At 47.5% G+C, this 23,837-nt stretch overlaps 1 protein-coding gene across 1 annotated transcript in view; it reads left to right on the top strand.

The window, feature by feature from the left end:
* NOTCH3 (notch receptor 3) overlaps positions 1 to 22,270 on the top strand; it is a 33,289-nt gene extending 11,019 nt beyond the window's left edge. Inside the window, exons 14-32 of the mRNA XM_074204285.1 lie at positions 901 to 1,046; positions 1,385 to 1,540; positions 1,983 to 2,208; positions 2,486 to 2,687; positions 2,816 to 2,969; positions 3,057 to 3,241; positions 3,374 to 3,506; positions 3,604 to 3,861; positions 4,183 to 4,295; positions 4,451 to 5,004; positions 7,696 to 8,016; positions 10,044 to 10,198; positions 10,306 to 10,525; positions 10,859 to 10,943; positions 13,874 to 14,036; positions 14,524 to 14,828; positions 14,995 to 15,142; positions 19,887 to 19,984; positions 20,194 to 22,270. Of these exons, the coding sequence (XP_074060386.1) occupies positions 901 to 1,046; positions 1,385 to 1,540; positions 1,983 to 2,208; positions 2,486 to 2,687; positions 2,816 to 2,969; positions 3,057 to 3,241; positions 3,374 to 3,506; positions 3,604 to 3,861; positions 4,183 to 4,295; positions 4,451 to 5,004; positions 7,696 to 8,016; positions 10,044 to 10,198; positions 10,306 to 10,525; positions 10,859 to 10,943; positions 13,874 to 14,036; positions 14,524 to 14,828; positions 14,995 to 15,142; positions 19,887 to 19,984; positions 20,194 to 21,282 (4,711 nt within the window). The 3' untranslated portion in view covers positions 21,283 to 22,270. The remainder of the gene's footprint in view (positions 1 to 900; positions 1,047 to 1,384; positions 1,541 to 1,982; positions 2,209 to 2,485; positions 2,688 to 2,815; positions 2,970 to 3,056; positions 3,242 to 3,373; positions 3,507 to 3,603; positions 3,862 to 4,182; positions 4,296 to 4,450; positions 5,005 to 7,695; positions 8,017 to 10,043; positions 10,199 to 10,305; positions 10,526 to 10,858; positions 10,944 to 13,873; positions 14,037 to 14,523; positions 14,829 to 14,994; positions 15,143 to 19,886; positions 19,985 to 20,193) is intronic.
* Positions 22,271 to 23,837: the final 1,567 nt, after the last annotated feature.

Below are 23,837 nucleotides of genomic sequence, written 5' to 3'. Positions count from 1 at the left end.
TCTGTAAAATAAGGAAATAGGATTCAATGCTCTCTGGGTCCTTCCCATCTCTAATTCTATGATTCTGTGATATTCCTCACCTCAAGTCTCCCTCCTCACTAGCTGAGTTCTACCTCCTCTCCTATTCCCTACTCCTCCCCCCTCCCTTTCTAGCTCCTTTCTTCTCTTCTATCCTCCCCAATCCCCACTTACCCCCCCCATCTCTCCCCCTAGCTCCTTCCCCTCAAACCTATTCTTCTTTCAGTCTTTCCTATTCATTTATGATTTCTTGAAATAGCGAACTGGAAAACCAGGCTTTGATAAAGCCCATTGGGATTCAAATGGAGCTACTTGACCATGCTTTAAACCCAAATCACTCTGGCTCTCACTGATTGGCCAACAATAGATCCCAGCCCAAGCCTCACTTGGTCATTGTTTGGGTTTTGAAGGCTCAGAGAGAGTGAAAATAGCAATTGTTTCTGTTCTGGCCAGAAACTCTGAGGGTCTCCTCCCAGATTGATTTTCTTTTCTTGAGTAGTAGGTAAAAGAAGCCATGTTTTGCCTCAGTTCTTACCTAGCCTTAATCACTGAATGGGTGTTGCTTCAGTCAAAAAGATCTGGGAAAGACCTTGGCTTAAAAAGGCCAAAGTCTCCCTCTGCATCTCCCACCAACCTGATCCATGTCTTACCCTGGACCCAGATGGCTCCAGTGGAGAAAGTGAGACTGGTGACTTTGCATAGCCCTCTCTCACTTAAACCCAATTCACTTGCAATGCATGGCATTGTCTCCCTAATGTCATGGTCATCTTTGAGAATGAAGGACAAACAACAACATATCCCCCTCCCCTCTCAAAACTCCTTGGCTTTCCTCTCACTCCTACCAACTCACTCACTGCCTCCCCTTGCTATTTCCCCTTTCAGACACCGCTGTGAATGTGAGCCAGGTTGGACTGGCCCAACTTGTGACCAGAACCAAAATGAATGTGAATCTCACCCCTGCCAGGCTGGAGGCACCTGTACCGACTACATCAATGGCTTCCGCTGTACCTGCCCTGACGGCCTCCAGGGTGTGTGCCTGATACCCCATCTCCAGATCTCTGCTTTCTTGACTCTCATGTGATCCTTGGGCCCTCCCCTGGGACTCTCTCTCCTTCCCCCTTTGTCCTTCCTACTCTCACTGGAACTGTGGCACCGTTCTATTCCCCCAGACCCTTACTGATACCCTGCAAGTCAACCCATGAGTTCCTCCTCTCTAGCTTCAAGGTTCCTCACATCTTCCTGTCTATTAGGTCCTTCCCAGGGTCTTCTCACCCCCAAGACCTTTACTGACTTCCCCTGTAGTTCCCTCTGGTCATTCCAGCAGTTTACCGGGTCCTCTGACATTGTGCAACTTTCTGTCCTCCAGGCCTACACTGTGAGCAGGATATTGATGAGTGTGAGGGCTCTAGGCCCTGTGGCTCCCATGGTTTCTGCATCAATTTTCATGGAGGCTTCAGTTGCACCTGTGATCCTGGCTATAGTGGGACCACTTGTGAGAGGGACATCGATGACTGTGACCCCAGTGAGTACTAGGAGCAAGAGTGATAGGTTAGGGTGAATGGGAAATGGGAGGAATCCCTGCATCAGGAGTCAGGCTCATGTATCTCCCTTTGCATCTGCCAGGTGAGATAGTGAGGGTCTAAGGATTCAAGGATTGAAGAAAAGTAGCATGTCCAAAGCAGGTCTGTTCAGGCTCTTCTCTAAAATGCTTCCTGTTAGAGGACTCATTTCAAACCTTGCCTTATTTTCTCTTCAGAACAAATTAGTAGCTAGCATTTCAATAGCTCTTACCTAATGCCAGTCACTGCTCTAAATGCTTTATCTCATTTGATCTTCACAATATCCCTGAGAGGTAGGATGTATGTTTCTGCAATGGAAGGGAATCTTTCTCCTGGGCATTCTGGGGAGACCCTCTACAGCCCCATGACTCCATCCTATGAGCTCTATCCCACCCATCTCCTCAGACCCCTGTTTGAATGGTGGCTCTTGCCAAGACGGTGTGGGCTCTTTTTCCTGTGTCTGCCTCTCGGGCTTCACGGGTCCTCGATGTGCTTTGGACATTGATGAGTGTCAGAGCAGTCCCTGTGGCCCAGGCACCTGCTCCGACCATGTGGCATCCTTCACCTGTGCCTGTCCTGCTGGCTATGGGGGCCTCCGCTGTGAGCGTGATCTTCCTGACTGCAGTGAAAGGTGAGCCAGGGGCGCTGATATACTGGGGTGTTGAAGGGTTAGGGGAGAGTTGTCATAATTTAAGGAAAAGAGCCCTAGACTTGGGAGTCTGTAGATTTCTGCTTTTATCCTGGCCTGCTGCTTCAGGCCTCAGGAAGCCTCAGTTTCCCCATCTGTGAACTGAGGGGGTGGACTAGATGATATCAGAAAAGTCTTGACTCTAACTATACTCTTTGATCCTGTGACATTGGAGGGAGAGGCCAGGGGGCCACTAATGCTCCCCTTCTCCCTTTCTCAGCTCTTGTTTCAATGGAGGCACTTGTGTGGATGGGGTGAACTCCTTCACTTGCCTGTGCCGGCCAGGTTTCACTGGCCCCCACTGCCAGAGAGAAGTGGGCGCCTGCCACTCGAGGCCCTGTCAACACGGGGGCACCTGTATAGATGAGCACCGGGGCTACCGCTGCACTTGTCTCCCTGGCTATACGGGTGCACAGTGCCAGGTCAGAGCTGGAGAGTGGCCAGGGTGGGAGGGGAAGGAGGGAAGGGAAGAGACCAGGCCTAGACCTGAGAGGGAAGGGGGCCCTGTTTCTACTGTTGGGACCCTGAAGAAGCTGTCTCTTTCACCCAGGTGCTGGTGGATTGGTGCAGCAGGGCTCCCTGCCAGAACAGGGGTCGTTGTACCCAGACTGGACCCACCTTCTCCTGCCATTGTCCTCCTGGCTGGAGTGGCCACTTCTGTGACATTCCCAGCCTTTCCTGCAGGGCAGCTGCAGCTAAGAAAGGTGAAGCCTTTCCCTGGAGGGTGGGGGGAGGGAAGAGGCTATATACCCAAGGAGAACATGATTCTGACTCCTGGATTCCTTGATCAGGGGTGAGGCTGCAACAGCTTTGCCAGGCATGGGGCCGATGTGTGGACTCAGGCAGCACCCATCACTGCCTGTGCCCAGCCAGTCACACGGGCAGCTATTGTGAACAGGAGGTAGATTACTGCAGTGTCCAGCCCTGCCAGCACGGCGGTACCTGTCGCAGCTATGTAGGGGGCTATGTGTGTGAGGTGAGGAGCCTCGGGGTTCAGTTTGGGAGGAGAGGAAAAAAGGAGAGGGATGGCTTTGGGAAGTTGGAAGGTAGAACTGGAAAGGGTCACCTGTCAGAAATGTGTTTATTACTTCTTGTGTGTATCCTCAAGTGTCCCATTGGGTATGAAGGAAACAACTGTGAGGCCGAGGTGGATGAGTGTGAGTCCCAGCCCTGTCAGCATGGGGGGTCCTGCATTGACCTTGTGGGTCGTTACCTCTGTTCCTGCCCTCCTGGAACTCTGGGTAAGGCCACAAGACTGGGGTTTGGGCCATGTGGTGGAGTGTCACCAAAGGATGCAGATCCAGTGTCTGACCCCCCCCCCCCATTCTCTCTCTCTAGGAGTTCTTTGTGAGATCAATGAAGATGACTGTGCAGTAACCCCTGGTGGGGAGCAGGGCCCCCAGTGCCTACATAACGGGACATGTGTGGACCAGGTGGGAGGTTACCGGTGTAATTGCCCCCCTGGTTACACGGGAGCCCGCTGTGAGGGGGACCTCAATGAATGTAGCCCTGGAGCCTGCCATGCACCCCACACCCGGGATTGCCTGCAGGATGCCTATGGGGGCTTCCATTGCCTCTGTCACCCTGGCTATACTGGTGAGGCCTGTGCTGGAGGTTAGGGGTTAGCCAAGGCCACGGTTAAGCGGCCTGGAACTGGGCTCGGAAAATAAGGGACTCTAGGGGTAGGGCCAGGCTAGATGACATTCAAGGGCCAGGAGTATGTTGGAATGGGGATGGGGTTCTGGGCAAGGGGTCAGAGGAGAGAAGGATTTGAATGAGGGAAAACGTCTTGCCCCTATAGTCACACAAGCCCCTGTCTCCCCCACCCCTTTCCTCCAGCCTCAGTGCCCATTTCTTCTGAATGAACTAGGAAGAAAGGAACTTGGCTGGTAAATTCTGTTTGATTTCCTCCCACAGGCCGTCGATGCCAGACTGCAATATCTCCCTGTGAGTCCCAGCCTTGTCAGCATGGGGGTCAATGCCAGCCAAGTCCCAACAATGCTCTGGCCTACACTTGCCATTGCCCTCCGGTATGTGAAGTGGGCACCTCCTGGGGAGGCAGGGAATTCTGGGATTCTAGAAGTAGCAGCTGAGAGTGGATATGGGGTCTTCTGGGGGAGAGTTTCTGATAGGACCAGGGTTGAGGGAGCCTCCTCTCTGATTCCTGCCATTTATTCTCCCGCAGCCATTCTGGGGCACCAACTGTGAACGAATGGCCCGGGCCTGCCGGGACTTGCCCTGTGCTAATGGGGGTTTATGTCAGCTGACAGCTCTGGGCCCCCGCTGTACCTGTCCCCCAGGCCTAGCTGGATCCTCCTGCCACCTCCGTACCAACACCAGCTGTTTGGCTACTCCCTGCCGACATGGGGGCACCTGCCGGGTCCTGACCCAGGCCCCTTTCTTTCGATGCCTATGCCCCCCTGGCTGGGAAGGTACCCATTGTGAGGGCCGGGTTCATGGGGCCCTGCCACCCTTACTGTCACCTCCTGAGGAGCCACAGTGTCCCAGAGCCAGCTGTCGGGACAAGCGGGGTGACAGATACTGTGACAGGGAGTGTAATTCTCCTGCCTGCCAGTGGGATGGGGGTGACTGCTCACTCAGCGTGGATGATCCCTGGCACCAATGCCAGGCCCTTCAATGTTGGCGCCTCTTCAACAACAGCCACTGTGACCCAGCCTGCAATACACCTGCCTGCCTCTATGATAACTTTGACTGCCACAGTCAGGAACGTGGCTGCAAGTAAGTTCCACTGCCCTCCCCTGCCCCCCCCCCATCCTTTCTACTCATGCCCTGCCCAGACTCTGAGCTGCTCTCAGTCTGTTTAGATCATTTGTCTGTGTGTCTGGCAGCCATTTCCCTCCCCCACCAGTCTGCCAGGTTCCTGCTTTCTTCCTCTTCTCTATCTTCCTCTAGGTAATGAGCAGGTAACTCCTGCAGGATCCTGGTGTGGCTACCTAGCTCCACCTCCCCCACACCCCCATAGATCCCAGGCCTGACCCTTTACCCCTCCTCCTACCTGGCTTTGTCTGCTCCCAGAACAGACCCTTCACCGGCCTTATAACTCCTAAATAAAGGGACAGATTGTAGGGTTGAGTGAAGACCTTTCCTTGGGTCATTGGGCCAGCTGTGGAGCTTCCCTCAGCCTCACAGCTAGAGGACTCCTCTCTTCTCCTTCGGAGCCCATGCAGCCCCTTCTGGGGCAGTCCAGTCCTCCTGGCTCCTTTTGCTTTTAATGTGAATGATTTCCTTGAGGAATTCTTCTGCCCCTTCTCTCTTGGGCAAATAGATTCAGGAAGAGAGACTGCCATATACTCAGGTATACCAGTTCAAATGATATCTGGAGGGAGTGACAGAGATGGGTCAGGCCTCTCTGCAGATCTTTGCACGCTCCCTGATGAGCCCACCTTCTAAGAACTTAATGTTAGGTAGCTTGAGGTAAGCATCTGTTCTGGGGAACAGATTTTCTTCACCAAACTCAGTCTGTAAATTAATAAGCTGGTCCCAGGATTGTAGATGTAGAGATGGCAGGGATCTGAGAGGCCTCTATGCTTATTTTACAAATGATACCGAGATCCTGGTGCCATGCTTGACCGGAGATCCCTGAGATTTAAGTGTCACAGGCAGAATTCGAATTTAGGGCCACTCATTCCATAACTTGTGTTCTTCCCACTGGACCATGCTATCTTATCACTGAGGGGATAAAAATATTTGGTGACTGGGGGATACATCCAGGGTATCTGAGAATTTGAAGGTTATTTGATGAATAGGATTGAATTTTTATGGGCTTTCTTCAGCTAGAGGTGATAGAATCTATAAGAGTTTCCCTAGAATAGCCACCCCTCTCTAGAATAGAACTAATTCATGAACTCTTAAAATATACAGAGTGGGGGCAGCTAGGTGACTCAGTGGATAGAGCACTGGCCCTGGAGTCAGGAGTACCTGAGTTCAAATTCAGTCTCAGACAATTAATAATTACCTAGCTGTGTGACCTTGGGCACGTCACTTAACCACATTGCCTTGCAAAAACCAAAAAACAATCAAAAAAAGTTTAGAGTGGAGTATATCTCTCATAACAGTCTGAGGCAGTATGAGGACCATAAGGATTTTTGTGCTCATTTTACAGATGATGAAACTTGAGATACAGAGATGGGGAAATATTCAGTCACAGAACTAGTTAGCAGGGGAGCATGACTAAGAGATGCTTAGCTATCAGAGACAGCCTCTCTTCCTCCTCTCCTTCTTAGACCTGGAAGCAGGTCTAGCTTTGTAGGATGCAGCTAGGCAGCTCAGTGGAGTCAGAAAGACCAGAATTCAAATGTGACCTCAGTTGCTCACTAGCTTTGTCACCCTGGGCAAGTCACTTAAAGTTGCTTTATTCCTCTGGTGAAAGAAATGACAAACCACTCTGTTATCTTGCCAAGAAAACCCTAAATGGAGTCACAAAAGAGTTGGACGTGACTGAACAGCAAAAGCTTTCCTGGGTTTGTCAGGAAGCCCTGCCCCCCCCCCCCCACTCACAGTAAATGATTGCCTTTTTAAGGAAGACGCTCAAGGCCCCCCTTTGGGATTAAAGGGCACACCTGTCTAAGGTAAAGGTACTAATAGTCTCAGAAGGAGGGTGGTTGGAGAGACTTATGCCAATCTCTGTTCCAATAGGATATATCTGAGTTTTCATTCTATTTATTTATTTGTTTGTTTGTTTATTTATTGCTATTTTATTTTTCCAAATACATGTTATGAAAATTTTTCAACTTTTATCCATATGCCTACATATATTTTTAAGTTACAAAATGTTCTCCCACCCTTCCTTCCCACCACCCTCCCCTCAGTGGCTAATAGGTTAATATTGTACATACACACTTGTGTTAAACATGTTTACGGGTTAGGCATTTTTGGTATGAGGAATTAAGATTAAGGGAAAGAAATACATAAGAGATATTTCTGAGTTTTCATTTTAGAGGAGAATGGTTTCAGACTATGACACCTGTACTCCCTTTCTATTCATTATCAGAGAAAACTCTAACCCAAGCATCTCCTTTTCATTATCTTCTTATTTGGCATCATTGTTTTAGAATGTCAAGATTAGATGGTACAGAAACCATCTAATCCCAGTGACCTCATTTTACATGTGAGGAAACTGAGGCAGAGAGGAGAAGTCTTCTCTAACATCATATGAAGTTAAGACTTGACTTGAAGGAAAAGACGGTCCAGCTTCTTCTGTCTGAAGCTCTTCAGTGACAGGGAATGTGATGCCCACTTTCCCCATAGTCTGGCTGCCCCCATCCTCATCCTCATCGTCCTTTCATTCCTGCTTTTTAAGCCCATGGTGGGAGTGAGGGATGGCTTCCTTTGGTTAGGGGATCAGACTGTGGACCTGAGGTCCCAGGGTCCCAACTCGGCTCACCCCCCTGCCCTTTTTTCTTTCCTTAGCCCCGTTTATGAGAAATACTGCTCAGACCACTTTGCCGATGGACGCTGCGACCAGGGCTGTAACACAGAGGAGTGTGGCTGGGATGGACTGGACTGTGCGGGTGCTGTGCCAGAGCTGCTGGCCAAGGGGGTCCTTGTGCTCACAGTGCTGCTTCCCCCGGAGGAGCTGCTCCGCTCCAGTGCTGACTTCTTGCAACGTCTCAGTGCCATCCTGCGCACTGCTCTGCGTTTCCGCAGAGATGCTCATGGCAACCTCATGATCTACCCCTACCATAGGCCTAGTGGACGACCCAGCCGGGAGCTGGCCCCTGAGATCATCGGGTGAGTGACAAGGATGGGGCTGGAGCCCACTGGCTCCCCTTGTTTTGGTCATCCAAATTCTCATCCTCTTTCTGTCCTTGTGCTGGGGGCTGAGGTCCTGATGCTTGCTCACTTCCTTATCCATATCTTCCCTTACATCCTTCAGCTTCTTCCCCTTTTCTTTCAACCTCTCCTCACTTAGTACCTCCTCATACTTCCCTTCCTTCCCCTCACCCCTTTTTACTCCTTTTTCATCATTTTTCCCCTCCCTCCCCAACTCTACCTCTTCTTGGAATGCCCTCTGTCTCTCATCTCTACTTTCTTTCCAGAAGTACTGTTTCCCCCATCTCTCCCCTTCTTCTCCTCACATGGTTCTGCCCTTCATCTCATCTCATCTCCTCCCTCTTCCAACATTCAATTTAATCCATTGCCCACTTACCCAGGGACATATGGAAGCTTGCAAAGACAAGTCTGACACAGTCCATACCCTCAAGGAGATTCATTCGGTTAGAGGTGGAGGATAGAACATATTTATAGATGGATTCTTAGATGTCAACTGAAAGGAATGTCCCCAGTGGTGGGAAGGCCCCAAGGGATCTATGCTTGACCCTCTACTGTTTAACTTACTTATTAAGGACTTGGATAAAGATGCTTATTGAATTCAAAGGGAAACTCATTAACATGTGGTATTTGACAGTCATGAGCCAAACAAATCTCAGTAGACCACAACATTGGGTTTAATCTAGAAAAATGAAACTGAACATGGATGACTGTGAAATTTTAGATTTCTGTTAAAAAAAAATCAGTATCTAGTACAAGATGGTGGAAGTGTGGTAAGATCACAGTTCATTTGCTCTGTGATTTTAGTGAACCCTATGATTAATATGCTAAGAAGTGTTGGTGCCATTTTCCACTATGCTGAGAGAGGTTCCAAGCCCAAAACTAGGGAGAGTAATAGTCCCATTCTACTCAGGAGTATCATAGTGGGAGAAGGGCATTGATTAATAGAGGGATGGGCAGCATGGTCAAATGGAAAACATGTTGAACTTGGAGTTAAGGCACAAGCAATTAACTATACACACGTGTTATATGTAGATAAATAGGAGATAATCTTTGAGAGAAATCTTTAGAAGGGGATTCAGAAAATCGGGAGGGACCTGAATTCAAATGTAAATGTATATCATATATCGTAAGGATCAAATGAGATCTTGGATGTAAAGTACTTTTCCACCCTTGTAGGACCTAATGATTAGTGGCAAGCATCCAGAGAAAGGCAGTCAGGATGCCATATTCTTGGTTAGAGGAATTGGAGCTATTTAGCCTGGAGAAGAAAAGACTCAGGGAAAACTTGACAGCAGTCTTCAAGGGTTTGAAAGGCTGTTAGGTGGAAAAAGAAGGATTAGGCTCAGTGGGAAGAGTTTTTATTTGGAATCAGGGAACCTAGGTCCAATTCCTGGTATTGCTCCTTAAGAACTTGAGCAGTATCTACTTCCCTTCTCTGTGCCTTGGGTTTTTCTGTGAAATAAAACACTTGGGCTAGACAATCTTTAAGCTTAACTTCCTTTGATGCTTGGAATTAGAATTCTCACAGAGTGCAATGGGAACCTTGGGAGAGGGCACTTCTTCCCTGGCACTTGGGAGCTTCAGATTAGAAGTAAATGACCATTTGAGGATATTGAAGAAGAAATTCCTGATCAACTAAATGTTGGCCTTCTCTTCCAAAATTGATTCTGTAAGCTCTCCTGCCCTTCCCCTTTCCTCTTTGGCCCTATCATTCCCCCACTCTACATCTGTGCTCTACCCACTTCCCTGTTTCTTCCCTCCTTCCCCTCTCCTCCCATCATCTCCTCCTGTATGTACTCTGCCCATCTTCCCACTTGTCCTCTCCTTTTCTCCCCACTTCACTGTGCCCTTCACTTTCCCCTCTGGCATACAGCTTTATCTTTCCCTTTCTTCTCCATTCTGTTTCCTACTCTACCCTTTCCCTTCCTCAGTGTCCTCTTCCTCTTCTCTCCCCTCTCACTGCTCTCCCTCTTCTCTGTTCTCAGCTCAATGGTGATGTTGGAAATTGATAACCGCCTGTGCCTCCAGACCCCAGAGAGTAACCACTGCTTCCCGGATGCCCAAAGTGCTGCTGACTATCTGGGGGCACTATCTGCTGTGGAGCGACTGGACTTTCCCTACCCTCTTCGGGCTGTGCGGGGTGAGGCATGGTGGGGTGGTGACAAGGAGAGAGAGGGCAGGTCAGCAGGGACCTGGGTGGGGAGCCAGGAGGAGAGGCATCTGATCTGAGAGTTTTCCCTTTTCTAGGAGAGCCCCTGGAACCCCCTGAGCCCAGCTTGCGGCTGCTCCCACTGCTTGTAGTCGGAGCCGTCATTCTTGTCACCTTGGGCCTGGGTGTCCTTGTTGCCCGAAGGAAGCGTGAGCACAGCACCCTGTGGTTCCCCGAGGGCTTCTCACTCAACAAGGATTCAGCCGGGGCCAACAAGGGTCGACGGGAGCCTGTAGGCCAGGATGCCCTGGGAATGAAGTGAGAACCTTGGCTGCCCCTCTGACCACTCCAGTGTCCCATTGTTCCCAGTTCCACCCTTTATGCTGCCTCTGTCTTCCCTTCATCTTCTTCCTCATCTACTGTGATCTCAATGACCTCCAAACCCTTCTCTTGAGACTCATTTCTCTCCTCCATGACAGCTTGAGCACCTCAATCTTCTCGTTTCCAAGTCCCATCCTCTGATCTGATCCAAAAACATCATCTTCTCTCAGTGTGGGTGTCCTGGCCTCTACCCAGTATGCTTCATTTTCCTTGGGGCCCCCAGTGCCTTTCCTCATGGACCCTCTTGACTGGATGACTTGCCTTCTGTAGGAACATGACTAAAGGAGAGAGCCTAATGGGAGAGTCGGCAGAAGACTGGATGGACACAGAATGCCCTGAGGCCAAGAGACTGAAGGTGCTGATCCTTTCCCAGTCTCACCCCCCCATCTTTTCCCCTCATTCCATTCTTCAAGACCACAGTCATGTCTCCTCTTTTGCAAATTCCCCACGCCTTCCCTAATCTTACAAAAGTCCCGACTTCTCTAATGATTCATACTTTACCTTGTTATCTCCAAAGTATACAGCTTGTCCAAACTTTTCTCATTACTTATACAGTCAGTTCTAACTTTATGTGAATTTGCATTATGCAAATTCAACTTTAGATAAAGAATTTTAAGAGAAATCTGCATTCAAAAAAAAAGGAGTTTATTAACTTTGCATAGAGTATGCTCTCTGTCTTCTCCAGCCCCTTGGTTTGGTGCTCTTCAACTCCGCTCCTACCAACCCCGCCTTAAAAAACAAAAACAAAAACTTCTCCAAGTAAAAATAGAAGAATGGATATATGGAGAGACTTTGGGGTTTGGCTTGAGACCTCTGCGCCAAGAGAGGAGACCTTTGACTTTCTCTGCCCACCCACATGTTTGTTCCCTGTTGTGTTTGTCCCCTTCTCCCACATATTGGCCACCCTTCCCTGTCTTTGTCCTTGTATGGTCTTATATGCTTGCTCCCTTCCCCTTCCCCCATGTGTTCTTCCTCTTGGTTCAGGCCTGGCTCTGGTCCTTGAGTGTTCCTCTTGTTTTTCTTGCTTCTCTGTCCCCAGCCCTGACATTGAACCATTTACTAGACCCCTCCTTCCATAGGCCTTGAAGCCCCCTTCCTTCCCTTCTTTCCCCAGGTCCATGGGCAAATTCACATTATATAAAAATCACTTTAAATAGAAGTCTGCAAAACGATCAGCTTTATAAGGAGAGAACTGCCTCTTCTCTCTAGGGGAATAGGGGACACACAAAGGGAGAGAGTCCCAAGGGCTTGTTATCTCTAAGGATGTTGTGGGACACTTGAGTGAATTCTATGAGGACTGGCTACACCCTTGGGGAATATTTCTGGCTCTTTGAGGTGAGTCGTTGACCTAGGCTGGTAGCTAGGGATAGACATGGCTCTGTCCCTATTAGTGTCCTCTTTATTGTTACTTGGTTCACCTCCAGTGATTCCTGGGAGTAGCTCCTGGCAGGACTTGAATTACTTAGATCCCAAGTTTTCCTTCCTCTTGTTTTAAGTCTTCATTTACCTTGGGGACTTCTTTAACTCCTGGAAGAGAAAAGAGAATACCTCTTTGGGCCCCACAACCTCTCTGGCTTTAGATTACCCTGGTTTCCTCCTTCCTCATCCTTGGTCTTTCCTTAGGTTTTCAACCTCAGGAAACCTGATTCTTGCCACAATCTGGTTTTCTTTTGGTCTGAGCATGGGCCCTGCCCCTTGCTGGCACGCCCAAGTTATGATTCATTTGAATCCTGTCAGTTCATGGCGGTTGAAGATTCCGTGTCTTGCCTCCCCATTGCTCTCAGCTGACATCTAAGTCCAGGTTCTACTTTGTGTGAGACCAACTTAGGGAAGAACAGTGGGGAAGAGGTTGGGTCTTGTCTCTTCCCTGAAAAGGAAGGCAGATCTTCTTAATAATGAATGCTTTCCCCTGGGAAATAGTGGGTTCCCCATCCCCAGCATAGACTGGATGATGATCTCTTGGAGGGAAATGTTAGAAACAGGCTACCTGGTTTGTAGGCATCAGATTAGATCTAGGTGTTTTCTTCCTGGGGAAATTCCATGGTTCTTTGAAATGGAACCCAGACCTTGAAACGATTCATCCCTTGTACTTTTACTTCCAAGAGCATACATACAGCCTGATCAGCATTTTCTGATTACCTACCCACAGAGAGAGAGAGAGAGAGAGAGAGATAGACAGAGAGACAGAGAGACAGAGAGACAGAGAGACAGAGAGACAGAGAGAGAAGAGAGGAGAGTCTGGACATCAAGTAACATAATGCTGGGCTAGAAGTTAGAAAGACCCAGCTTCAAATTCTTCTCAGAAATGTCCCAGTTGTGTGACTCTGGGCAAGTCATTTGCTCTCTTTGAGCAATGAAGATAGGAGGAATTTTGAGTCAGAGGACCTGGGTTTGAATCCAGATTCTACTATTTCCATCTTGCATACCTTCTCTGTGCCTCAGTTTCCTCTTCTTTGAGAAAGTCCTAACTCTAAATCTCTGATCTTGTTAGGATTCTTGTAAAGGTTCACCTTTTACTTAAAAGTCCATAGTTGCATAGCATTTTAGGGTTTTAAAAGCTCTTTCTATATGAAATCTCATTTGATCCTTATACCAACCCTGGGAGGAAGGTGCTATTATTGTCATTCTCATTTTATCTCTGGAGAAAGGTTGAGAGAGGTGAAAGTAAGGCCTTCCTAACTCTAATGCTTGCACTCTTTCCCCTGAACCATCTGGTGGCACAGTAGATAGAGTACTGATCTTGGAGTCAAGAGGACTGGAGTTTGAATTCAGACACTTACTAGCTGTGTGACCTTGGACAAGTCACTTAACCTTGATTGTCTCCCATTCAGGGCTACCTCCAATTGTCCTGATTCACATCTGGCCACTGGACCAGATGACTCTGGAGGAGAAAGTGAGACTGGTGATTTAGCATGGTCTCCCCTCACTCAAATCCAGTTCAAGTGCTTATCATGGCATCACCTCCCTGATGACATGGTCTTTGAAAACAAAGGACAAAACATCATCTAGCAGCCTCCTGTGATGGCTATTCTTGATCTCACCTTGGAAAATGATTCCATTTGGGATTCTAGAGCTGGCAGGCCCCTCATGACCATATTGGTACTCTCCTTTAGACCCTGGCTCTTTGTTTTCTTGGAGGGCAGGGATTCTTCACCTTGTTTATATCCTGACTTGTTTTGGTCATTATCGTGCTGAAAGCCCTGGGCCCTTTTTCATAGTCATATTTGTAAATATGTATAATGAAATAGGCAGTGCTCCTTACCAGCTCCACCTCTTTCTTTACAGGTGGAGGAGCCTGGGACTGGGGCTGAGGACCCTGTGGACTGCCGCCAATGGACTCAGCACCATCTCGTTGCAGCTGACATCCGTGTGCCCCCAGCCATGGCCCTAACCCCACCCCAGGGTGACCTTGATGCTGATGGCATGGATGTCAATGTGCGAGGTCCAGGTTGGCATCACATCCCTCTCTTGTCATTGCCTTCCCGATCAAATCCTCCTCCCAAACTTCTCCCATCCTGAGCCTTCCCGTGGATGGGTCTCTGGGTGTAGTGAGGGTCTTTGGGGAAAGGAGAGGTGGAGTTTATCCTTGTGCAGCTGACACATATCCAAGTGAAGTCTGCTAAACTCAAGTATGAGGGAAGGAGGTTGCCTTGCGTCTTCCTAGTACACTTCCTAAATAATGTTTGAGAGGGAGTAAAAGAATCTGGGAAGGTTTTCTGGTAGAACCAGACTCCTGGTGTCTGTTCATAGTGAAAGGAGTTGGGGGTGTATGTGTGTGTGTGTTTTGACAGTGAGAAGGAGTTGAGTATGGACTATCAGGTTCCAGGGACCAGGATTTTTCTGTACTTGTATTGGGGAAAGAAGGGAGTTGGTTGTATGGTCATCCCAGGGACCATGATCCTGATTCCTGGCTCAGGGTCCCCTCTTTCCCATAGATGGCTTTACACCTCTGATGTTGGCCTCATTCTGTGGGGGAGCACTTGAGCCAGTGCTGGTAGATGCCGAGGAGGCTGAAGATACTCCAGCCAACATCATCTCAGATCTGATCTGCCAGGGGGCTCAACTTGGTGCTCAGACAGATAGGACTGGAGAAACTGCCCTGCATCTGGCTGCTCGTTACGCCCGTGCTGATGCTGCCAAACGCCTGCTGGATGCTGGTGCTGACACCAATGCCCAGGACCACACAGGCCGTACCCCCCTGCACACAGCAGTGACTGCTGATGCCCAGGGTGTCTTCCAGGTGGGCTGGGACCTCAGAGTGGGGGCATACTTGGGTACCCAGTAGGGGATGGCATCCTTGGTGTGCCCTCAGAGGAATAAAGGATATTCCAAAGGGACAAGGATCTAGGTATCCTGGGAATTACCTTGGACTAGACTCTGAACCTCTGAACCATCTGGTGTTCCAGATCCTAATCCGAAACCGTTCCACGGACCTGGATGCCCGTATGGCAGATGGCTCAACAGCACTGATCCTGGCTGCCCGACTGGCTGTCGAGGGCATGGTTGAGGAGCTCATTGCCTGTCACGCTGATGTCAATGCTGTGGATGAACTGGGTATTGCTGGGCCCCTGGGGGAAGACAATAGGAGGTGATTGTGGTAGTGGTATGGGGTGGGGGAGGGTTTGAGAAAAGGAAGTAAATGTGAGATGTGCCTTGAGGGTCTCTGAAATAATCATAGGTCCATACATAAGAATCCAAAGAGTTCTTAGAGGTCATCTAATTCGCTAGCTCATTCCCTTCATTAAGGCCAGCTCCATCCCAAGCTCCAACTATGAGCTTGTTAACTGTAGCAACTTTAATATGGCCTATTAGAACTGGAATTACCGGGCTGCTGCCACCAGACTTTGCCTTCCAGTGGATCCTCATTAAAGGAGCAGCTAGGTGGCACAGTGCACAGAGCACTGGCCTTGGAGTCAGGAGGACAGGAGTTCAAATCTGGCCTCAGACACTTGACACTCACTAGCTGTGTGACCTTGGGCAGTCACCCGCATCCAGGGCCACCTCTAGTCATCCTGATCCATATCTGACCACTGGACCCAGATGGCTCTGGAGGAAAAAGTGAGGTCGGTGACTTAGCACAGCCCCCCCCCCCCCAATTCAAATCCATTTCATGTGGTTGTCATGGCATCACCTCCCTGATTTCATGGTCTTCTTTGAGAATGAAGGACAAATATCATCATTCCCTTCATTTTTCAGATGAGAGAATTTAGACCATTAGAAGTTACATGACTTACCCAACTCACTTTGATTCCAAATCCTCTCATCTTTCCACTTATTGTCTCTGGGGATCTCAAGCTAAAAAGCTAAACATCTGTCTGTCTGTCTGTCTATCTATCTCTATCTAATCTATCTTTATATCTCTCCATCTATCTCTGCCTGCCTATTATCTATCTAAATATCTATCTATATTTATCTATAGCTATCTTTTTACCTATCTTTACCTATTATCTATGTAAACATTTGTCTGTATCAATATATTTCTCTTATCTTTCTATTTCTCTGCCTATTCATTTATCTTCCTAGTTATCTGTTGTCCAAGTCCTGTCATTCTAAAACAGAGCTGTCAGATACACAGTCATGGGCTGCCTATGACCCAGAGTAATCCAGAGTGAGACCAGAAAAAGATTAAAATATCATTGGGAAATTTATAACAAAATTAAAAAAATACAATGAAACACAGATAACATTACATTTAAAAACTAAGTCATTATGGGACCAACAGGGATCCTTGTGCCAAGGTTTAGTGATCCCATTGCTATTTGAGTTTGACACTATAGTTCTGCATTCATGTGCATATGGTCTATCACTGCCAAGACAATTGTAGGTAGGACTCAAAATTCCATAAATCTAGTAGCTTTTTAGGGGTGAATTAATTAAATGTTTGAACAAATGTAGCCCACGAATGTTATAAATATCCTCTTGGCAGGAAAAAACCCACCCCAGCCTTAGAGGGACCAGCTGCCCAAAAGGGCAACCCTTCCTATTTGAGGTTAATTGAACTTGTTGGGAAATTTTTCCTTATATCAAACCATAATATGCTTCCCTGTACCTTCCTTCTATTACTTCACATTCTGCCCCAGGAATCAAGCAGAACCAGATTTGTTCCTCTTCTTCATGATAGACCTTCAAATATTTGTGGACAACTGACATCTCTCCTCATCCCTTAAGTCTTTCTTTTCCTCAGGTGCTTCCATTGGTTCTTGGAGTCCCTCACCATCCTAGCATATATTCTCAGGGTTGGCAAGGCTTTTCTGAAGTCGACATGTCTAAGGCATATCTCCCGTGCAGTCATATTAGCCTCAAGGGCTCCTCCCTTTCTTCCTCATCTCAATCATTTTTGTTTGTGCTTTCAAAAATCTCATTCTTAGGACTGCTCATCCCTCTTAGGAAATAACTTCACCTTAGAAAAGTAAGCCATTGGAGTCATCCATTCATCCATTTAGCAAGCAGTTAGCACTGATTATATTCCAGACCCTATTGTTGGATGAGAGAGAGACAAAGTCCAAAACCAAATGGGTGCCACTTCTTATCCTTTCTTTGAACCCATTGAAATCTCAGGATAGGTGTTTCCATTTGAAAAGAACCACCCTCCTTTTTAAGGAGGTATAAGCTGGTACTATATAAAATGATGACTTGTGGTGACTTGTCTCCAAGATTCCCATCATCTATCTCTACTTAAGAAGGCAGTTCCTTTAGATTCCTTTAGAATTGAGTTCAGGAGGGGTTGCTAGGTGGTGTAGTGGATAAAGCACTGGCCTTGGAGTCAGGAGTACCTGGGTTCAAATCTGGTCTCAGACACTTAATAATTACCTAGCTGTGTGGCCTTGGGCAAGCCACTTAACCCCATTTGCCTTGCAAAAAAAAAAGAATTGAGTTCAGGATAGCAGCAGATTCCCTTGTTTCTCCCTCTATCTTTTGAAGAATGAAATGATTATTGAGGAAAGTCTCAAATGTACCGGCTGTTCTGATTATGCAAAGGGAGCTCCACAGAAATCCTGGGAGTCCACTATCTTTACAGTATCATTCCTTATTAGCAAATTTATGATTTATCTCCAGAATGTTCCTAATTCTTCCTTCTTTGGAAGTGGACTGTAGCATACTTCATAAAAAAATTTTACTCCTTTCACTGATCCTTCTCCAGATATTCTCTACTTTAGAGTCCATACATTAATTCCCCAACGTCCTAGGATTTCCTCACATGAATGTTTTTTTTTTTGGGGGGGGGAACTATGATTTCATTGGTAAAAGAAATTTCATTGGTTTAAGGAAAGCTCCCTACTAGTGCATATCATCAGTTAGGTATCTGCTCTGAAACTTTTTTTTTTTAAGAAAGTTGATTTTAGAAAGTTGTTTAGGGAGCAGGGCTAGAGTACTGGCCCTGGACCAGGATGACCTGAGTTCAGATATGGTCTCTTACAAGCTGTCTCTTGTACTTCATAGGTATTTTCAGTTCACATCCCTCTTCGTGTAGTCCCAAGGATCTTTCCCATGACTTTTAACCTGTCTTGCAATGACCTTTGCATGCTTAACTTTGCTCTTCCCAAATATATGACTTTAGCCTTTGGGAAGTCTTTACTGATTCCCAGCCTGTTTCCCTTCTTTCTGTTTAGCTGACTTGAAGCCTATTCTTTTCCTCTTCCTTCTTTGAATAACTGGATTTTCCCAGTGATCTTTCCTCAGGAAGTCTCCATCTTAGGCATTGGTTTCCCTTGGAACCAATCAGCTGCCAATCAATTTTCTCTAAAGGCCAGAGGCAGACATTTGAATCTTCCCATTTTCAGGTTTCTATACTTGAGGATTTCCTAACTTTAAAAAAATTTTCTCAACCCTCGGCTCATTGGCCTATCGACCTGTTCTCATTCTTGTTTGAAAGACAGTGGCATGGCACAGTGGTCAAAATGACTAACCTGGAATCAGGAGGATCTGACTTCAAATCCAACTAAAGGCATTTACTAGCTCTGTGACTCTGGGCAAGTCACATAACTTCTCTCTGAACCTGTTTCCTCATCTGGAAAATGAGTACAATAGCACCTACCCCCTAGAGTTGTTGTGGAGGATCAAATGAGAAGACATTTGCTGCTTGTAAATTTTAAATTACTATGCTGTTAGCATCGTTATTATTATTTCTTCTCCAAATGTGTCTGAGAGCTCATGGATACTTGGGCCCTTGATGAGCTTCCAGAATCCTGTTGTTATAGTTTTGAAATACCCAAATATGATATTAAACTTACTATATTATTCTGAGCTTAGATTTCCTAAGCTATGTCTCTAAAATAAGATCTCTTTGAAAAAGAAAACTAAATTGTTTTTAGGGGAATTTTTGTTATGGTCCAAACTTGTTTGTGATTTTATTGATGTCAAGTACTTACAGTAAAGAAGCTCCCTCTACCAGTCAATATGGACACTTGTTCTATGTGTCTTAAGGAATTCCCTGGGTAACCAAGAGGTTAAGTGATTTGCTTCGAGTCTCTGAGGCAGAACTTGAACCCAGGACTTCCTGATTCTGAGACTGACTCTTGGTCCATTAGCTGCATTGGTACCCTTAGAAATCTATCGCCAAGCATAGACTGTGCTCAACTTTTAAACAACTGACTCAACAAATATTTATTAAGAACTTAACTGTAGAGCTCTGTACTTGGTATTCAGAAAGAAACAAAAGTTTAAATAAGCATAGGAAAAAGGACAGTCAGCAAAAATGACTTAACATTCACACCTCACTCTCCAGAGACATTCTTATTTGTGTTGCCAAGTTCTCTTCATTCTGGAGGGTGTGTAGCAGGTTCTCTCTATCCCCCCTTATAGAACCTTGCAGGATCCTGAGCCCCTCAATCCTCTCCTCTCTTATACTTACAAACACATGTATGTAAATACATAGATATCTCTGTTTGTATCTACCTGTATCTCTCTCTGTGTCTAACCATTCATCCATCCTTTATTCATCCATTTATCTATCTCCTTATCTCTCTTTCTATCTGTATCTCTATTGCTTTATTTCTATCTAATGATCTCTTTATCTTTATCTATTCATTTATATCTATCGATTCATTTATATCTCTATCTCGATATATATATGTTATCTATCTATATCTATATCTATCTATCTATCTATCTATCTATCTATCTATCTATCTATCTATCTATCTATCTATCTAACATCTATCTATCTATTTATCTGTCTAATCTCCAGGTCTCTGCAGGACTCTTGCCCTTCCTTAAACACATCAGGTCTGGAGGCCAGACCTTGACTAGCCCCATGCTAAACTGGTTTTGGGCTTAATCTTCAATTCTGTGTTCTCAGGTAAATCTGCCCTACATTGGGCTGCAGCTGTCAACAACGTGGAAGCCACAGTGGCCTTACTCAAGAATGGGGCCAACAAGGACATGCAGGATAGCAAGGTGAGACCTGCCCCCACCACAGTCAGCCTGCTTTCTCTCTTACCACTTACTCTCCTCATCTCTTTTCTCTCCCCTCCCATAAATCTACTTTTTGTTTCTTTCTCTTTTTTTCCTTCCCTTCATCCTTCACTCTTTCTGGTTCTGGTTCCCCTCCATTCCCCCCAACCCCCAACTATGATCCTCATGACTCCTGCCCTACCCCCCTCTAGGAGGAGACACCCCTGTTCCTTGCAGCCCGGGAGGGCAGCTATGAGGCAGCCAAGGTTCTCTTAGACCACTTTGCCAACCGAGAGATCACGGATCACCTGGACCGGCTGCCCCGAGATGTAGCCCATGAGCGGCTACACCAGGACATCGTACGCCTGCTAGAGGAACACAACACTGCTCGCAGCCCTCCAGGTGCCCATGGACTTGCCCCACTGCTCTGTCCACCAGGCACTTTCCTGCCTGGCCTCAAACCCACGCCTTCAGGGAGTGGCAGCAAGAAGAGTCGGAGGCCCCCAGGAAAGGGTGGCCCCGGGGCCGGTGGGGCCAAGGGTCGAACCAAGAAGCTGACACTTGCCTGCCCAGGCCCCTTGCTAGAAAGCTCTGTGACACTGTCACCTGTAGACTCTCTGGACTCACCACGGCCTTTTGGGGGAACTCCTGCTTCCCCTGGGAGCTTCCCCTTGGATGGGCCCTATGCAGCCACAGTGTCACTGGCTCAGCTGGGTGGGACAGGGAGGGGTGCACTGGGGCGGCCCTCAGGAGGCTGTGTGGTGAACTTAGGTCTGGTGAGCCCTGTGGCAGTGCCCTTTGACTGGGCCCGCCTACCCCCACCAGCCCCAGGGACCACCCACCCTAGCTTGGCCCCACCTGGTCCTTCTTTCTTATTGCCTGGGCCCCTGCCATTGGCCCCAGGCCCCCAGATCTTGGTTCCTGGGACCCCTGTCTCTCCCAAGGAGCCCCCACCCCAGTACTTCCCACCAGGTGGAACATCTGAGGAGTACCCACCTCCTGCTGGTCCTGTGCCTCCTTCTCGAGGCAGCCCCTCTAAACATTTCCTGCGGGTTCCCAGTGAGCACCCCTACCTTACTCCATCTCCGGAGTCTCCTGAACTGTGGGCCAGCCCTTCTCCCCGCTCGCTCTCAGACTGGTCTGACTCCACACCCAGCCCGGCCACTGGGGCTCTACTGACACCCCATCCTGTCCCTGGCCCCCTGCCCCAGGGCCAGGGCCAGGGCCAGGGCCAGGGCCAGACTCAGACTCAACTGGGTCCCCGGCCTGACCCAGTCCCCAAGAGACAAGTGTTGGCCTGAGACAGCTCCCTGACCCTGGCTCTGCCAGGCTAAGACCTAGATGGGGCCGTGGACCCTGGGAGTTTGGGCCTGAGCCCCCTCCCTTGGGTTTCCCATTCCCCTACTGCCATTTCCTCCTTATGTTTTCTCTCACTCATTCTCTCTCTTCCTCTCTCTGATCCCACATAGTCCTCTCTTTGCCCTCTCTCCAGTCTTCCATTTTCTATCTCTGACATTAGTGTTTTGTTTTTTTTTTACATTTTGTATAGAACCAAAAACATTTAAACAAACTTATTATTATATCTATATATATTTTTTTTTACAAAATATATATATGGAGAAGGTCCCTACCTTTCCGTTCCCACCCCCACCCCCACCCCCAAGTGCACTACCCCAAAAGGGGGCCAGTCTAAACCTCTCCCACTCCCTTCCCTTCCATCAGTGCCCCCGTGGGGCTGACCCTGTCGGCCTATAGGCCGCACCAGATCCCGTGTACCGAGTACACAGCTGTGACCACATCTCCTGTGGTACCTGTGGCCATATTTGTGAGCCCCTGTATTGGGGGGGGAAGGAGGAGAACTGTGGCCCCCCCCCATGAATTGGGATTCTTCCCTACTTCACTGCATTCCAGATGTAACTTATTTTGTGGCATTGCTTGGGAATGGACCATGTCCATTGCTCTGAGCTTTAGAGGGAAACTTTGACCCACTTACTCTGCTTCCTTTCCCCTTATAGATTTGGGGTGGGTGTGGGTCAGTGTTCCCCCCAAATCTGTACATTTCACTAAAGTCTTTATGTAAATATGGGGGTAGAGGGTCTTCCCAGCCCCTCATACTGCCCGGGGCTCCCCTGGCCCCTGCGTAAAAATAGAAGGATTGTAGGCTATTTTTGTAATGTGTCCCATCCTGCACTGCCTGTGGAGCTGAGGCTCCCCCCCCCCTTCCCCACTGTACAGACCCTCAACCTTTGCCACCACCTAATAAAAGTGTAGTTATCACCAAAATGTCAACTGCTTTGTGTTTGTGCATGTGTTGGTCTGGGGGAAGAGAGGCTGCTTCCAGAACAACTTGGATTCTCAGTTTAGTCTATAAAAATTAGAACTGTTACTAAGAATTTTGACATCTGGGTGAAATTCAGTTGAGGGGAGCAGAAAATCCCCAAGGCTGCTGCTGAGGAAGCCAATCCATGCTGCTATCACTGCTGATCTCTGGTGTCTTGTGTGGCATGGATTTGTATGTAGGTCCAGTGGGGTGAGGGTGGTGCAAAGTAGAAGGGTGTAATATAAGGTGTCCCATGAAGAACAGATGATCTGAAACCAGACCAGATAGTAGCAATAGGGTGGTCCCTTCCCCTGTCCCCATCATGTTAAAACTGTGAGGTCAATGTCCTGATTGCCTGTTCCTGGCTAACATTCTGTTGTTAACCAAAGTTCTAGAAGAATAAATCAATTTGTTACTCTGAGGCATTTCCTCTATTATTAGCTCTCAGGGTCACTGTGAGCAAAGCTAGTTGTAAACTCTTTTAGTGTGTAGTAGAAATGTGAAGGATCCAGGGATGGAGGGTTTGGGGGATCCTTGTAGTCCTGGACCTATATTGAGACTATGATGAAGAACCATTTGGGAGGACGGGTGTGAGGAGAGGAAAATGGGATGGGGGAGAGGGATGTTCATATTTCAATCCTGAAATCTTCAACTCTTCAAATCTCTGTGGATTCTTCCTCCATGACTCAATAGGCAGTCTTTGAGAGCTGCTTCGGCCAGTCATCACCTGGTGGCCAGACAAATGAACTTTGGTGAGTTTGGCTAGGCTGGCCTGAATATTAATAGACTTATACATAGACTCTGGGGCCATACCTGAAACCTTTCCAGGTGATAGGATCCATTATGGTCTGTCTTCCAACCTCATACACATTGTATTTCAAGTCTTCTTACTCTCCCTCCTTATCTCTCCCATTCACATCCTTTTCTTCATTTACTTTACCTCTACCGTCTCACCTAGACTATTGCAATGGTGTGCCAGCTCCCAATTTGTGCTGTGCTAATTGCTAGGGCTACAAAAAAAGGAAAAAAACAAGAACACCCAGGCCCTAGTCCTCAAGGAGCTCATAGTCTAAAGGGACGGATAACCTGTAAACAAGGTTTATACAGATTCAATTGAGGGTTATCTCAGAAGGAAGGCACTTAAGATTAAGGAGGACTGGTAAGGCTTTAGCTGAGGCTTGAGGGAAGCCAGAAGGTGGAGAGAATTTCAGGTCTGGGGGACAGTCATTGAAAGCCTTTGGAGTTAAGAGATGAGTGTTGAATGTGAGAAACAGGTAGATTGCAGAAGATATGGAAGGGACTAGGGTATGGGAAAGCTGGAAAGGATAGGAAAGACTTTGAAAATCACAGGATTTTATATATGGTCCTGTCAGTAAGAGGAAAGAATGAATTTATTGACTAGAGTTATATGAACAGGCTTGTGTTTTAGGAAGTTCAGTCTGATAGTTGGTAGGAACCCAACCAGCAGACTAATGAAATAATAGAAGCATGAGATGGTGAGACTTTGTACCAGTGCGTTAGAGAGATATGACAAAA

This window comes from Macrotis lagotis, chromosome X, assembly GCF_037893015.1.
Source record: "Macrotis lagotis isolate mMagLag1 chromosome X, bilby.v1.9.chrom.fasta, whole genome shotgun sequence".
Taxonomy (NCBI): Eukaryota; Metazoa; Chordata; class Mammalia; order Peramelemorphia; family Peramelidae; genus Macrotis; species Macrotis lagotis.
Note: the sequence above shows the minus strand (reverse complement) of the source record. Positions and strands in the feature narration are given on the sequence as shown.